The sequence below is a fragment of the Pleurodeles waltl genome, chromosome 8, assembly GCF_031143425.1.
Source record: "Pleurodeles waltl isolate 20211129_DDA chromosome 8, aPleWal1.hap1.20221129, whole genome shotgun sequence".
Taxonomy (NCBI): domain Eukaryota; kingdom Metazoa; phylum Chordata; class Amphibia; order Caudata; family Salamandridae; genus Pleurodeles; species Pleurodeles waltl.
In genome coordinates, this window is record NC_090447.1 from 1488999575 (window position 1) to 1489017369 (window position 17795).

The 17795-nt window shown below is 43.1% G+C and overlaps 1 protein-coding gene across 2 annotated transcripts in view; it reads left to right on the forward strand.

The window, feature by feature from the left end:
* CFAP91 (cilia and flagella associated protein 91) overlaps positions 1–17795 on the forward strand; it is a 353091-nt gene that overhangs the window by 186453 nt on the left and 148843 nt on the right. For both annotated transcript variants that reach the window (XM_069202687.1, XM_069202688.1), the window contains exon 7: positions 10031–10208. In XM_069202687.1, the coding sequence (XP_069058788.1) occupies positions 10031–10208 (178 nt within the window). The remainder of the gene's footprint in view (positions 1–10030; positions 10209–17795) is intronic.

The following is a 17795-nucleotide window of genomic DNA, read 5'->3' on the forward strand; positions in this document are numbered from 1 at the left end:
ATATAGATGCAACAGTCAAATCGGTCTATTTATGAACTGCCAATAAAGCCACTTGATGATCAAATATATAGTTATCATAATTGATGTATTACTATGATGCCATCTCTTTTTCAAGTGAAGTGTGTCCTTGTGTATTTCTCTTCTCTCTCATGCATACCTCGGCCCGTAACATTGCAGTAGCATAGCTATCCCTGTGTCATGAAGATGACTTTCTGACAGTTTTTTTTTTTCAACCAGTAGATGTGAACATGGTAGTGCTTGTAAGAGAAACTACAAATCCCTGGATGCAGATCTGGTTGCATGTCATCACTGTGACATGGGGTCAGTTGGCAGCAACAGAAGAAAGCCTTGAATAAATGAATATCTTGTCGAGCAAAATCATTCCAGTAGGGATGTTCTCTTTTGATGCCTGTTAGAGGGTACACATACTTATTTATTTTATTTATATAGCATTGACCGAGCATCTATGGTATCAGAACTCAGAACTGATTCATCATTAAATACATCTCAACATTATATGCAAGGGGAAAAAGGCATAGGATTACAGGAAGAGTGTACAATTTAGTTGGAAGGAAGAGGTTAAAGAGCTATGACATAAAGGATGTTCATAAAGTGAGAACTTTCAAAGTGGAGCTTATTTGCTAAGGGATCTTGCTCTACCATACATCACCTAACACGATAAGGGTTGGTGTGAGTTCTATTTTTTTCACTGCAGATAATTCCATAATTGGAGATGTTTTATATTGTTGACCTGTGACCTCCAGTAATGTTTATTTCATCATGTAGATATGAAGGGTGGCCAGCATGAATGGGGTTTGTGACTTACTCAGGCAGTTTTGAATGTAAATCAGACTTCCAGAAGAAGCCAATGTAGACCCCTAAATGTAGGGATAATGTGGCATGATTTATTTGCTCCAGTTAGCAACCTAGCCACCCATGTAGTATTGCTCTGGGAGGTTTGGTTGCTGGTTTAGAGAGACTTGCAAGAACTGCATTTTCCCTGTTCAGATGCACTAAGATACCAAGAGTTACACAGATGCTTTGAAGTCTGATGGTGGGATGGATTTTTATATTGTCCTTAATACATGGAGTTGGAACATTGCTGTTTTAGTGAATTTGAGGATGTGTTCTGCGTGTTCATATTTTGGCTAATTATAAATCTGAGTGATTTGGCGTAAGGTACTAGGGGCCACAGGTACCATTTACTAATCGCAATTTGTGACCAGTATTTTTCCAAACAGTAAACCTATTTAAGAGTCATCGTATGTAGTAATCGGTGGGTTCTTAAAAATGTGAACAGTAGTATGGGGAAATCTGATCTACCTCATGCATATGAATAAAACAGATCGCAAATTGCGACCCAGTATGATTCATTGCCATCACAGGAATGGTGGCTTGCTGGGGTCAGGAGACAACCAGGTCTATGATTGCTTTTTAAGAAAGCAGTCTTTTTTTTGTTTTATGCTGATTGTTTTCCTTAAAGAAATCCGGTCTGCGTTTCAAAACTAAAAAATAAAAGTTTTGAAACTTTTTTTATGAGTAGGCAATTATCTAATATGACCACAGGCTACACTTGGAATGTGTTTGGATTGTTCACCTTTTCCCTGTTTGTGGTTTATTACTACATGTAAGTAGTTTGTAAAATATTGATGTTTTGCGTCTGGATTTGGGCCACAAAAGACTTTTACTTACTATAAAGACTTGGTATTTGGAAGGGACACCCTAAACATGCCTGTTAGACCTAGCATCCTTGGTATGGTTTCCCCTGTCTATTTGCCTTAGCTTCCTGTATTTTTGACTGTGTGCTGGGCTTAGGTTTTGCTGGTTTTGGTAATCTGGGCACTTTACCACTGCTGTCCAGTGCTGAAGTGCAAGTGCTCTTTATCTAAATTGTGATTTGTTTGGTTATCCCTGATTGGCGTATTTAATTTACTCGTACGTCCCTAGTAAAGTGCGATAGAGGTGCACAGAGGCTGTAAATCAAATGCTTCTAGTGGGCCTGCAGCACTGATTGTGCCACCCACATGAGTAGCCCTGTAAACATGTCTCAGACCTGCCACTGCAGTGTCTGTGTGGGCAGTTTGGAACATCCAGTTCGACCTGGGAAGTGCACCCACTTGCCAGGCCTAAACCTTCCCTTTTACTAAATATGTCACCCCTAGTGTAGGCCCTAGGTAGCCCCATGGTCGGGGTGCAGCGTATTTAAAAGGTAGGACATGTACTGGTGTGTTTAACATGTCCTGATAGTGAAATACTGGCAAATTTGTTTTTCACTATTGCAAGGCCTATCTGCCCCATTGATTAATATGAGGATTGCCTTTAAATATATTTTAAGTGCAGTTTCTCATTGGGAGCAAATAGAGATGTGGTGTTTGGGGTCTCTGAACTCACAATTTTAAAAAACATTGTTTGCTAAAGTTGGCTTTTAGATTGTCTGTTTGAAAATGCCACTTTTAAAAAGTGGGCAATTTCTTGCTTAACCATTCTGCATCTCTGACTGGCTGCTGAATATATCCCTGGGTCAAACTGACAGTTGGACTGGTTGTGAATTCACTTTAGACAGTAACACAAAGGGAGCTGAGGTGTGTCATGTATATCCTGATGAGTCTCCCTGGGATAGAGTGGGGGGGGGGGCTGTCACCTGTACTTGAAAGGGCTATGCCTATCCCCTCACACTACAGTCTCCAACCACCTAGAATGTGGCTGAGGCAGGGCAAGGAAGCGGCAAAGTCTAGTGCACTACAAAGACTTTCCTTTGACGTTTGCCTACTTCTAAGGCAGAAATGAGTATAAGTGTTGGACTGGTGACCCCACAACTTTAGAACACTTCTGGATCAAGAGGAAACTCTGCAAAGAGAAGAGCTGTGAGGAGGAGCACTGCCCCTTTGCTGTGTGTGCTGGGTTGGCCTGCAGTTGCTGCTTCTGCCTTAGAGAGGATAAAGACTGGACTTTGCTGTGTATCCTGCTTTCAAAGATTCTCTAAGGACTTGGACTGAGCTTGCCTCCTGTTAAGAAGTCTCAGGGACATCAAAGACCGCACCTGGGCTCTCTTGCTGAGACTCCTGACTTGTCAAGTGGTGCCACATCCAGTCCCTGGGCCCCCGGAAGGAGAAGCTGGCAGAACCTGTGAAAATCCACACACCTGAGAAATTGATGCAGCACCGCCTCACTGCTGTACAATTGATGCAGCACCTGCCTTGTGGCTGCAGAAATCGACGCATCGCCAGCTCAGCGTTGATTCATCGTTGCAGTGCATCCAGATCTTTCAAGCATCGTTCCTGGGTGTCAAACCTGCAACACCACCGCACTGACCGAGTCTACTTGGCCGGAAATTGACGCATCCCTTCCCTGTAAGAAAGGAATCGATGCACCACTTACCTAGCGGGGTAAGAATTGATGCGCTGCCTCACTTGCGAGTAAGGAGTTGATGCATCGCTTGCTTTTCTGACGTACCCCTGCAGCATTATTTTTTACGCATACCAGCTATTTTGTGCTAAAACAACGCATCCATTGATTCTTATTAATTAAGACTCTTTTTACTTTAAAATTTGATATCTTTGCTTGTGTATGTTGTTTTTTTGTTTTAGTCTTGTTTGATTTCGATGAATATTGGATATTTTTCTAAACTGATGTGAAGTCCTTTTGTGGTGTTTTCACCATGTTACTGTATGTGTTTGTGCAAATACTTTAGACATTGCCTCTGAGATAAGCCTGACTGCTGTGTGCCAAGCTTCCAAGGGGGTGAACAGGAGTTATCTGTGCTGTGCATCTCTCTTACTCTGACTAAAGTGAGGGTCCCTACTTGGATAGGGTGTAAACTGACTCCCAACTGGAGACCCCATTTCTAACAAGGCCCCTTTAAGATACCATTTTGGTATGGTTTTCTGGATCCATTTAGCGATATGATAAACTATTTGTGAATCACTAAATGCGTTTAGTACACTCCCTGCAGTCTGTGACCAGCAAAAGGGTTTGAACATCTGCCCCTAGATCCAGAGTGATGATAGGATGTTTTGCCATTTCAGAGCAGAAGGGGAGATTCATAAACACACACACTTTCAGTTTTGTGGGGGTTAACTTAAAGCAACATAATGTTTTCATTCCACTTGTTAGTTATCAGCCTGTTGGAGTAAGGATACATTTTTATCCTGAATCATTCCACTTTGGGGTTCCATAGAAATGATTGAATAGATAAATTGACAAAATTGAGCCAAGCATTGCATTTTAGAGTGAAAGAAGGGAATCCAAACATGCCCTTTTTCACAAAGTGTGATCTTGAAGAGAGCAATAAAAGGAATCATTTTAGAACTATTTCATCAAGTCCCATCCCGGACTGAAGAATGTGTTGTAGTGGGATGTAGTTAATGGTGTCAAATGCTGCAGTGCTTTTGAACAAAATCTGTAAACATGCATCACCCTTCTCCAGAATCTTGAGAAAACTCATAGCCACATTGTACATAATAGATTTTTCTTAGTAGAATAATAAATTATGCTTGATAGATTGTTCTTGGCAATGTAGTTCAGCAGTTATGATGGATACAGGTCTAAAGTTCTGTAAGTAATTGATGTCAAGTTTGTTTCTTTATTAGCAGAGTTAGAGTGGGGATTATACCTTCTTCAATTGAGGAATTTATGAATTTGAGGATGAAGATGAAATATCTAGTGCACTTAACCAGCCTTAACCAGTTGTGCTGGAATCAGATTTTTGGTGTAAGTGGGGCATTTGTGGATGTTGTGATCTTTAATATGTTGTGAACATTTAACATGTTGAAGTTTTGTTTTGATTCACCATAAGGAGACAGATTTTTGGCATTCAAGATGGTATCCTCATGTATTCTCTGGGATTTGTTGAGGAAGGTTTTCGGTTTATTGGTGACTTGGGGTTTAGTATCAGTGAAATTACTTTTACTATTGAACTGAGATCTTAGTCTATTGATGGCCCGTTTGTGTTTTTTAAGCTGTTACTTTTTGTGTGATGATGAGGCCTATATGTAGTGATTTTTGCTGGTTCAGAATTGGAAGTACGTTTGAAGTTTCGGATTGTTTTTTGCTAGTTTCAGTATCCTTTTTTGCTGGCATCCAGGTGTCTGCATTACCTGTCAGGGCAAGAGTTAAAAAAGTCTGTTCACAATGCTTTGAGTAATGTCCATGTAGAAGTTGTATATAGAATCTACGTGACTGCTATCCTGATTACTATCCTAATTACAAAGAAGGATGACTGGCTAAGGTGACAGTGTGAAAGTACATTCAGTATGAAGATCTATGGCTTTAGAGAAGTGAAAAAATGCCTTGTGTGGCAAAAAGTGTATTCTTAATGCAACAAGAGCCACTTCCTTCTATTGGTGGAATTAATTATACACCCGCCCTTCAAACCCGAGAGACCCACAGCCTGGAGCAGTAGATAAACAGCTGACAGAAGAAAAATGTCCAGACACGGAGTGAAGCCTCCATGAGTCTCTTTTCACATTGTTCTCCCGCAAGATGAACCATCAGACTGCAGCTTGGCTTCTACCAGGAAACAAACGTAGAGCTGCCTCTGCCAAGGCACATGTTCTTATGATTGTTGATAGAGATTTTGGATACTAGATCAGTCACGTTCCACACACTATGGCCCTTCAAGTCACAACCAGCACTTGTACATCTTGAACTTAGTGCTGCATTTGATGGTGTTGATCACCACATTCAGCTTTCTTGTCTACAGCTGAATCTAGGAATCTCTGACTGTGCCTTTTCCTGGGTTTACCCTTTTTTAAAGGACTCTTTCAGTTTGTCTAATTGGAGTCCTTTAAGCTGCTACTCTTTAGCACTTAATAGGAAGTTCTAAAATATTATCCCTGCCTGCTATGCTCTTGAATGCATACCTGACACCCTTGGCACATAAATCATTTGCACAAGCACATATCTCATGTATATTAATTACATCCATTTGGTATATACTAAGAAAGTGGAATGCGAAAGTCAGTTTCTCACCTAGGCAAGTGTAGTGTGTAGAGGGGCGCTGGGAGTATTAGAAAACACCAAAGGTAAGTAATAGAACCCACCCAGGAGCCCAGGAAAGCAGGAGTAAATCATAGTAACTTTCCTAGAACGCAAAAGAACACGAGAAAGAAGATTATGCAAGAACAAGAAGAGACTGCAAGATATCAACGATGGATTCCTGGACCTGAAGACCTGTGGAAGAAAGGGACCAAGTGCAAGAAGCACTGAGAGTCCAGGAAGAACAGAAGCCCCTGCTAACTGGGATGAAGGTGCAAAAGAGGAACCACTGGTGAGGTACAACAGTCGGTATTGCACCCAAGAAGACCGATGCGGGTTCCTGGTTGGTGCAGAAGATGTCCTACGCCGGATGGATGAATGCAGTCTGGTTTGCGTTTCTGGATTCCGCCAACAAGCCTTGGCACACGCAAAGCACGCAGTTAGCAGAAAATGGCGCTGCCTGGGACCAGGAGGAACCTGGTGGACTCTACCCAGGAGGGGAAGGCAGAGGGGGCAAAGGAGTTGCACAGCTCGCGAACAAAGAAGGTGCAAAAGGAGGCCCGCAAAGCACTACACAAAGGGATCCCACGCTGCCGGAGAACTATTCAGGAAGCTGTGTATCGCAGGATAGAGTCTGGGGGCCAGAGCTGCATGGTGCACGAAGAACTTCGTGGAAGGATGCCAACAAGCCTTGGCTACTGCAAAACACGCGGTGCAGGGGGGTACTGTCTTGCATGGGGAGGCAAGCTCTTACCTCCACCAAAGTTGGACGTCAGGACCGTTGGGACCACTTCAGTCCACCACCCGTGTTGCTGGATCCACGCACTTCTTCAGGATAGGGGACCCAAGCTAATGGTCGTCGCAGCAGGGAAGTGTCTCCTTCACTTCAAGGGTGATTCCTTTGTTCTTCTGGTGCAGGCTGAAGACAAGCAGTCCTCGGAGGATGCACAACCCGGATGCAGTTGCAGTTGCTGACAATAGCGTTGTCTTTGCTTCTTTGTTGCAATTTGTAGAGTTCCCGGAGGGTCCAGATGCAGTTTCTTCGGTAAGAAGGTGAAGTAAAGGATGCGTAGGATTCCTGCTGGAGTCTTACAATCCGAATCTGAAGAACCACCTAAGAGAGAGACCATAAGTAGCGCTGAAAGGGGGATTGGTCAGCTAATCAGGTAAGCACCTATCAGTGGAGGCCTCTGACGTCACCTGCTGGGCCACTCAGATGCTCCCAAAGTGCCCTGCCAACTTGAAATCCAAGATGGCCAAACCCAGGGACACTCTGGAGGAGCTCTGAGCACCACCCCTGCGGTGGTGATGGACAGGTGAGTGGTCACTCCCCTTACTTTGTCTAGTTTCGTGCCAGAGCAGGAACTGGGGGGTCCCTGAACTGGTGTAGACTGGATTATGCAAGGAGGGCACCATCCGTGCCCTTCAAAGCATATCCAGAGGCTCTGGGAGGCTACCTCTCCCATGCCTGTAACACCTATTTCCAAAGGGAGAGGGTGTAACACCCTTCTCCTAAAGGAAATTATTTGTTCTGCCTTTCTGGGCTCGAGCTGCTTGAGCAACAGGAGAGCAGAAACCTGTCTGTGAGGTGGCAGCAGCTAGGGCTGCCTGAAAAACCTCAGAAGGCTGTAATGGCAATACTGGGGGTCCTCTAAGGAGCCCCCAGAGTGCATGGAATCATACAACCAGTGCTTGCAAAAGCCTTGGGGTATGATTCCAACACGTTTGATACCAAACATGGCCATATTCGGAGTTACCATTATGAAGCTTTACATAGTAGTGACCCTTGTTCAGTGCACTTGTAAAATGGCATCCCCGCACTCAAGAAGTCTGGGGAAATAGTCCTGGAGGTCGTGGGGGCACCTCTGCTAGTGCAGGAGTGCCCTCACACACAGGTACTCAGCACCCAGCCTTCAGGGTTAGAAGGCCTGCAATATGGGTGACTTATAGGTGACCTGGTGCAGTATAAATGGCAGTGAAAGGGTGCATGCACCATTTCACACAGGCTGCAATGGCAGTCTTGTAGAAGCCTTTGCATGGGCTCCCTATGGGTGGCAAAAGAAATGCTGCAGCCCATAGGGATCCCCTAGAACCCTAATGCCCTGGGTACATAAACTAGGGACTTAGAAGGGGGCACCAGTATGCCAATTTTGGATGGAATACTGGGTGACCAGTATGCATTGACAACATTTAGAGGAGAGAGAGCATAATTACTGGGGTCCTGGTTAGCAGGATCCTAGTGAACACAGTCAAACACTCACTGATATTAGGTGGGAAATGGGAAATTGGGGCTAACATGCCAAAAAGAGGGTACTTTCGTACACTTGGTCATGGAGTTAATCCTGCATTAAAATGGCTCTAAAATTTTACCTTTTGCCTTGATTATGTTGAAACATGGATATAAGCAAATAATGAGCCATTTTAAATTGATCGGAATCAGAAATCCTCCCAAATGGCATTCAAGTGAACCCACCTTGTCCTTTCAAGTGGCTCAGTCACAAGTAAGGGTACACACCTACTAGTATACAGTAAAGAAAAAGTGGTACCAACTTAGACAACCGTCTTTCACCACTCAAGCCAAGATTGTTATTATAAGGAATACTACCAATTGGCTGATGTCAGAGAAGCAGTCTCACTCCTTCCTTCAATAAAAGGAAAACCATTATCCAGGCTGACACTTCTCTAGGCTGGATTAGTGCAAGCCCAAAACTAATGGTTTTAAATTACAACTAAGGAAAACTACTGCTGTCAAAATGTTTCACAAAACAGAATTTCTGTATCAAGTAGTCTCCATTAAAGGATTTATACTCTTCCCTTTAATGTGAATTAATGGTAAACATGAGAGAACATGCTCTATTGCAATACTGCAAGAAGACTAAGGCACAGGTTGGAAGTTTAAGGGTTTAATGTTTCTTTTTGTGTGTTTTCAACATTTTGCTCTTTTCTCTTTCAGTTAGGGATCTTAAAATGTAAGCTTTTCACTAGTAAGGGTTTTCGGGAATATCTCTGACGACATGAGAGAGATTGCTAAAACGGTGAATTGCCACCCTTCTATGTTGTCATGCTTAGGCCCTCATTTAGATGTTGGCGTTTTTGGTACAGCTGATGAAAATTGTTGGATGTCCTGCCCATTTAGAGAGCAGCTGTTTGAAGTCTTCTTAATGGTGGGGATGGTGTTTGAGTGGTCGCCAAAGCACCTTAAACATAATTCCAGTTGGCAAACCTCCAATCATGACTGTCAAGGAAACCATGACAGGCCTGGACAGAAAATACTTCCAAATGTCCATACACAAAGAAAAAACTACCTGCATGTTTGGAACATTGGTTCTTTGTGTCACTTGTGGAACGATGGTTGTGTGCCTACATGGAAGAGGAAATTTAATGGCACGTATTAAGTGTCAGGATTGCCTTACTTTTTGTCAGATCCAAAGCTAAATTGATTCAGAGGGAAAGATAAACTGTAAATGATCCCCTTATTCTTTACTAAAAGGGAAATCCTTGTGATCCATTAACGAGTCATTTTGCATTTCACCACTTGTTACTAAGGTATATGTTTGAATGCCTTACTGAAGATATTCTGTTTAGGTCCAGTGGTGCAACATTAGGTAACGCATGTGCCACTTTTCTGTGCTAAAAATGGCTAAAGAGGTGTAACACAATATAAGCCATACCTGGCCAGAATGTCCATTTAGAGCGTGCCTCACTTGATCAGCAGTCCTTCTGGCTTGAACACCACTTCTTCTAGTTAGGTCCACTCCCACACCACACCCAACATGTGGGGGAAGGGGTTTCAAGAGAAAAATAGGTTTCTTTCATGCTGAGAAAAGGCCAAATCAGCCTATTGGGTGGGAAATACTGGATCTGGGAGATAGTGGTGCCAGCCTTTGGTGCCATAAAGGATTTATTCTCCAATAACCTCTCAATGCTGCATATATGAGGTCAAGGGTTGTGGAGGGAGTTTGCCATTCACATATATAAAGACAAATGCTTACAGGAGCATTATGAGTTTACAGGAGACCTCCTATGAATCACAAGTATATTTTGATTATTGAAGGTCGAGGGCTTCCTGCTGGACTGGCGGAGGTGGAAATGATTGAACGGGCACGTGAGAAGCGAGCATGGGAAGCAACGTTGCCATCTCTTCAGGATATGTCACAACTGGAGAAGAGAAGGAAAATGATGGACGAGCAAGAGAGGAAAGAGTGGGCTTTCCGGGAACAGGAAATAGAAAAGTAAGTGCAACATGCTCACCTACGACTGTCTGACTGTTCTGTAACACTTTGAGTAGTGTTTATAAAGGGTGTAGTAAAAGAAGATGAAGATTACCATGTGGTACTGGAGGTAACATGCACTCATTTTGCTTTATTATTGTAAAGGCAGCAACATGCCTCAGATGTGGCTACATCACAATCCTCTTTACTTGTTACAGTGGCACTAATGTGTGATACGCTTATATTGCACACCTATAAATATTTCAATTACATTATGGTGAGTGGATGTTGTGGTTAGTCCAGCCATGCAATAAAGAATACATACCCTTGGTTGAAAATATATATTTGTTTTCAACCTGCATAAAAAATCTGTCCCAAGACTTTTATTAGGGTATTATATATTTATTAGGGGGTTGATTCACTGGCTAGACCTGTGCAGCAGTGTGCTGATACTTGTATAGTTGATAGAAACATCTAGAAATGCATAATGATATGGCCTGCATCCCATGGTACAACATGTCCAAAATCCATAGTCATCAAATTGCTTTATGGACAATTGCATGTTGAACAGGTCTTACCAACAGTGCAGATGTGTTAAGTGAAAGAAGAAGGTTTTAGGCATTTTTATAGAACCACAAAACCCAACTGCCTGCATATGTCAGGTGTGAAGTAATTTATTTAAAGGTTTTTCTATAGCTCTGGGCATCACCTTGCCCACTTCAATACACTAGGAGATATAATTAAAAGAGCAGGACAAGCAGAAGACTGTTGGGATCAGTTGGATGTAAGAACTGGTCCTAGATAAGGAATTTGTCTGCCTCTTTTATTTAATATGCTTTTACTAGTACCCTTGTAAATATGACCCACTAGATACTCCTTATCCCTTAGCAAGCAATGGTTCGAATCAAATCGCCAGCTTTGCTGTGACCAATACATGTCCCTCAACTTACTTGGAGATAATGCCTATTGGGCAACAGTGAGATCCTGGCAGAGACTGTCAGAAATACATTTTATTTGAGTGAGTTACTGAAGCATCTTTCCTGAAGGTCACACATACAAGTGGTCCACTCCATGGTTTTAGAAGGCTTTATTAATATGTCAAAGTCTGGTTTTATCGCTGAATATATGAAAACGCATAATTGCAAATATAGGCATTATGATTACCAAAAATAGGGGTGTAACGTAGGCCCCTGCAGCCTCTGTGGCTCTGAGGGGACCTCACCCCTGAGGGGCCCCAACCCCATTCAGCCCCCTATTACTATTAGCAAGATGTTGGAGACTTGGGGGCCTATTTTCACATTCTGCATGGGGGCATCATTTTTTGTTACGCCGTTGAGCAACATGAAGACAATACATGTGAATAATATGAACATTGACAGCATAATAAATGACAAGGCCAGTCTTTGTCTCTTTTTTGTCTGCGTTCTGAAGCAAACCCGATATCAAGTGCCAGAATGCAAACTTGATGCAGACTGTTGGTCATAGATGCTCCTTCTGGAATGTCAGAAGATTATCTTTCCCACAGAGGCGTTTTCACAGGTTATATTTTCAGAAAAATTAGCCTAAACGGAAACGTGAATTCCCTTGCATATGAATCTAAAGCTATTGGGGCTTATTACGAGTGTACGAGTGCAGTTGGCATGGGCAGTGCCGAGGCCCCCCTGGCCAGCACTGTCGCAATGTTCACTGTCTGCGTTGCACCCTGCAGGCGATAGTATTGCCGTCAGCTCAATTACGAGCCAGAGACAATGCTGTAACCTGTTTCCTGCTAGGCCAAACCTACGTTTCCGCCCACCAACCTAGCAGGAAATCCATAATACCTCTGACTGGGAGGTCGCTGCGTGTAGGCGACAGCCACCCTGTTGGGAGTTTAGCGGACAGAGTTTTCCATCCGCCAAACTCGTAATTAACCCCATTGTGTTTCTTTCCAAATATCACCCCTCATGAATATATAGTATATGAACTATTGATACTGTATCAAACAATAAAAAGACATTGTTAAACTGTGAATACATAGAAACAAAATAGAAAATGGTTACTGTGCAAAAACATATGTAAATGATAATGAGCACACAAATAAATGTACTGTAGGAAGAGGCTCCGAAGCTGAAATAGGAAAATATAACACATGGATGAAGAAGATACCAGATCTGAAGAACTCAGTTTTTTTATTTTTGTGTTTTTTTAACTTCATTGCTATGTAGGTAAGGGATTTCCACATATTTGGACTTGGCGTAAGGTATAGATCATGAAGACCATACTGTAGTGGAAGAGCAAAGTTTGCTCTTCGGATGTGTTGTCAAATTATTACCTTCAACAACCTTGTAATCAAAGGCTGACTTTTGAGATGTCAATTTTGTGACCGCTTACTAGAACCAGTGTACTATACAGGCCTTCTGGGGAAGGAAGGGCATACAAAACCTTTTAGTTGTCTCTTTTTCTGTTTGCAACCTACTTCAGAAGCATTGTAAAGTGGAAGAGGCTCAGGGGAGATGGGACTATCATCCTGGTAGACCAATACATAGTACTTCCTGATATCCTACCAAATGATTTTGTTCAGAAAGTGTTGAAAAGATCTGTGTTCCACAAAAATAAAACATTTTCCTTTTAGGAGCTTCATTGTGAGGTTGGCAATAATAACTTAAGTCTTTTTTTCACTAAGGGATGAAGTTGTTCAGAGTGAATTCACAACACAACAGACCCAAACTCTGAGAAGCAAACTTACAAATTTGCAAAATATAGTATAACTTAAAGAAACATGTATGTGTTCCATATTTAAAATCTAAAACAATGTTATAACAATGGAGTCAACCCAAGTTTCAGATTTCAAAGATAAATGAGGGAAGGCAGTAGTGTTAGAATCCTTAAGGATGATGTTGGGTATTAAAATGCTACACAGCTGCCTTTACGACCCAACCAGTCTTTTAATGTGTTTTGGGGCAGAGGATAACAAAACTGTTCTTTTGACTTTGCTACTGGTAGAATGATACCCAAACTTGAAAGGATAATTGATGTTTAATGAAGTGGGGTATTTAAACCCTTACAAATATAGGCTAGCAGTCTAAGTACCTGAGATGTGGCGTCGCTAGCACCCCACCTTCTAAAATAAAGATGGTAGCTGTGCCCAGATTTGGAATAAATGAACAGATTAGCGCACTCCTACAAGCACAGCTGAGAGAAAATTATAGTGCACCTGAAGGGTCCAGATCTGTGTAAAGAAAAGTTGGCTAGACATGCAGTCATGGGAAACATTTGATCCACCTGGTGTCTCCGACAGCTGAGGCAGGCTGTGACCCTCATGGGAAGTGGTAACTAGGGGAGTACTGCTCTGATGATGAGGCTTTGCTTATGAGATGGTTGTTGTATTTATACATCTCTACCCTTACCTTCATAGACAAGATCACTCAGCATTGCATGAAGGGGTGGTTCACTGGTACTCCCCCGCCGCTGCTTGTCTTGATCTGTACTGGCCCCAAGTGGAGGTTGAAGCCTGATAAGATTCCCTGCTTTGAGGGACCAGCTCTGTTTCGTTGTGGAATCCCTCCGAGTGCTAACAATGGAAACAGATCCAATGACATCCTTAATGGTAGGATTGTTTTCCTGGACTGGATGATGATGACTGTAATGAAAAGCCCCAGACCATGAGGGATCACACTGACCCTAAAAGCACTAATAGACTGCCCCCACCTGCATCCCTCACATTGTAGGGGTCATACACCAAGAATAGGCGGAGGGATTACTGAGGGGACTTGCAGTTGCTGGACCCAAACCTCCCCACTCTTTGCATTTGCCAATCTGAGTGCTTAAGGGTGCCACTCAAAACCTGTGTATGTTAGTTTGTAAATCCCAACCATTCAGAAAGCTGTACATATTGGAGGGATTACCCCTCTCTTAGACCGCTCTCTGTGCAGGGTCACCACAGATTTTTGCCTTCCTTTGTCTTTCTTTGTTGAACCTGTTTATTTGTTGGCATTTAGGACTCTGTGCACTGTTTCCCTGCTAATTAGTAGTAAAGTGTTTCTGCCCTGTTCCCTAAAACATTGGTCTTTACCTGATTTTTCCATTTAATATACATAGTACTGCATGCACCCAAGGTCTGTTAATTAAATGCTATTAGTGGGCTGCAGTACTCATTGTGCCCCCCACTAAAATAGCCTTTTAAAACATGTCTCTGGTATGCCACAGCAGCCTATAATGCAATTTTGACCAGGCAAAATAAACTTTTTCCCAGGTCTAAACCTTAATTTCTAATATTTTTAAGTCACTCCTAAGGTAGGCCCTACCCACTCATTAGGCAGGGTGCATGATATTTAAAAAGTGGAACATGTGGGGGTTACATTTACATATCCTCACACTGAAAAAATCCTAAAACCTTTTGCACCTGTTATAAGACTGTCCCTCTGATAGACTAAATCTGGGCTGCCTTATTACTCTTAATGAGTGCTAATTTCATTTTGGTCCACATAGAACAATGTTCTTTCCATTCCAATGAATTCTGTTATAAAATAGTCTTTAATGGTGAAGTCAGATTTTAAATTACAATTTTTAAAATGCCACTTATAGAAAGTTGTCATTTTGCTTCCCAAACCAACTGTGCCTTCCTGTCAGTGTCTAGGGTCACATGACTGCGAATGTCTCTCCTGTTATATGCTTCCAGACATGGGAAAAACGAAGGCCTAGGTGTGAGGGGAGAAGATCTTCTTGATAGGTTTTCTGAAGGAGAGTTGTTCCCGGCCCTGATTCCACGTCAAAGAGCCCTGCCTGCAGCACACACAAAGGAATCTAGTGCCAGGCCTACCTTTGCCTTTGTCACATTAGACAGTTAGGAGCCAGGATGAGCGCAAGAATTGACCAGAACCAGTTTTATGGGTAGGCTAGGGAATTCCTCACATGAAGACTGGCACCAGATATAAAAATGGTACCTTCAGAACCTCTTATCAGAACCAGGACCTGTGGAAGATTCAGAAGAATGACGGCCCTGCTGTCTGAAGAAGGAAGATTAGGCCTGCTTGCCTTGAACCCAGGATGTGCCCAGACGTGGGTCCTGTGCTCACTTTGCCTCTGGATACAAGCTAGCCTGATTGATGAGGGGTGATACCTCAAAACCGGTCCCAGGATGCTTGTTTCCAGTCCAAGGGGTGGGGGGACTGGCCTGGTAGTTCGGGCTGGACTGTTCCCATGGGGAGCAGGGTCAAGACTGATCTGCATTTGACTGAGTCCAAGCTGGGGAGGCACGGTGAGCAAAACAAACAATGGATTAAACTCAGATCTTTGTCTGGGGCTGAAAGTTTGACAATGTTCGGCATTCCTTCATCATCTTTTTGTGTTGCTATAGTTGTCCTAAGTGGGAAGGGTATGCACAGACTTATGGTCTCACTGTGCCACTGGATTCAAGCTAGCCTGGCTGATGAGGGGTGATACCCCGAAACTGGTCCCAGGACGCTTGTTTTCAGTCCTAGGAGGACCTGGCCTGGCAGTTTGGTCTGAACTGTTCCCATGGGGAGCAGGGCCAATACTGATTTGCATATCACTGGGTCAAAACTGGCATGGTGTGGTGAGCAAAAAACAATAGGTTAAACCCAGATTTGTGGTTGTGATGAATGTTTGACAATGTTCAGCATTCTGTCCCACATCTTGTGTTGCTATAGTGAACCCAGGCTCCCCAAATGTGACTCCAAGGGACCTCCTGTTCCAGTTAAAGAGACACAGCAATCTTCCAGGCTCCTTCCTGCAACTGCGTAGCTGACTAGCACCACCTGGACATGCTTGGACCTGCCTAATCCCTGCTGCTGGCCTCTGCAGGAGTGAGTCCTGATACCCAAGAGGAGCACTTCCCCCACCTCCTCCCCCCCAGTCCTGAACCCTTGACTGGCATCAAAGTGGACTCCTCCTGAAGCAAAGGTGAAGATTCAGAAGTTTGGGCTTCTCATGACTGTGAAGTGACCTCTTCTTGCTATGCATCGACTAATGCGATGATGGCCAACACAAAACTCAGCAAGACATACACTTCATGCCAACAGCGACTGTCTGCAACAGCTGCCAACGCGAGGGTCCAATGAGACCTGCACTTCCCAAGGACAGTGTCAGCTGTGTTGACTGCCAACACACGTCCTAGCGGCCTCTGACTCTTCACGCTACACCAGTGAATGTCTGTGATGCGCGCCTGCTCCTCATGCTGACAAATCCTGTTTGTGTGCTGCATAAATATTTCACACATTGCCTTAAAGTTAAGCCTTTCTGCTTTTGTTCTAAGTGACCAGAGTGTTAAGCACAGGTTTATTTAGTGACTTTTGCGATTCAACCTGACAAGAATGATATTTAGTATTTGAGTGGGGCTTCCATCCCTCTCACCTAATAACCCAATTTCTTACAACCTAATTTAACCCAAGCCATTTGAAAAGTATTGTTGGTAATAGCTTGGTATAAAGAGCCTAAACTGACCTTCCCAACACTGTGTTGGTGTCTCAGGAGGTTATCCATTCTCTAGTTGGTTGAAGTCATTTGATGACCAGATGAAGCATCGAAAAGCCTTGTAACAGACCAATATAACCTGGGAGGGGTTCGAAGAGATCAATAACATGGCGGTAAGAAACAAAAAGCTTGTTTTTACCAAAGAAGATTTAAAAGCTGGACTAGCCAGGTTTCCAAGATGAATGGACGAGGACCTTTAAGGTGGAATGGGACATCCTAAATAGTTCCTGAGAGCAGTAACAACAGTGAAGTGCTATTCTGGCTTAAAGAGGAAAAGGATTATGGAATATCAAGTGAACATACAAAACCTGGAGGTTTCTGTGAAAATGAAAGTGATGTAAGGACTTGCAAAACAAGACGAGTAGTAAAAGTATAAGTAGAGCCTGTAACTTAAAAGAAGAGGCAGAAGGCAGGACCAAGGTTGAGCTCCTCCAATTACTCTTTTCTCACATATTGAATCTTGACAAGGGAGCAAAAGTGGGGTCAGAAAGGGTCCATTAAGTGGGAACAAGACTTACCAGCAAAGAATAAAGATCAATAGACATAGTGACAAAAATGTCTTCATACAATTAGGACGCTATCAGAGATATGATGACATAATGGGCACCATGTTTTTAAATAGTGCACTCTTACTTCTTGAAGTTGCTTAGGCAAACCTGTCAAAAAGAAAAGCTTTGAAACAAGTGATGCCACCCTAAATGAAAAGAAAACAGATGAGCTTTCCAGTGTGAGGTCCAGTACCAAATTGACAGCACTAGCTTTAACGTTACATCTTTTAAAATATGACTGAAGGTGCTTCAACTGTGGATGTAGGAGTGACCATACCACAATGGAGGATAAAGTGTCTGATTCTGTAAATCTGTTTCAACCCAAGTGCTCATGCACAGAGTGGAAGAGGACTGAACTGGATGGAGACTGGTCAGGGTCTGGTAATGACTTGGAAGAAGGTTAGGCAGCAAGCTCATGCTGTGGTAGAACAGTGATGTGGCCTGACATTCAAGGACTAGAAGCTAGTAATCAACTGGACCACCTGTAGCATTACAGGGACCCAATGGGCACTGAAATGGTGGCTGAGAGCAGGTTCGAAGTGACACCTTGGAGAAGGTGGGAAGCTGAGGGGTCATGGGGTTTCATGTA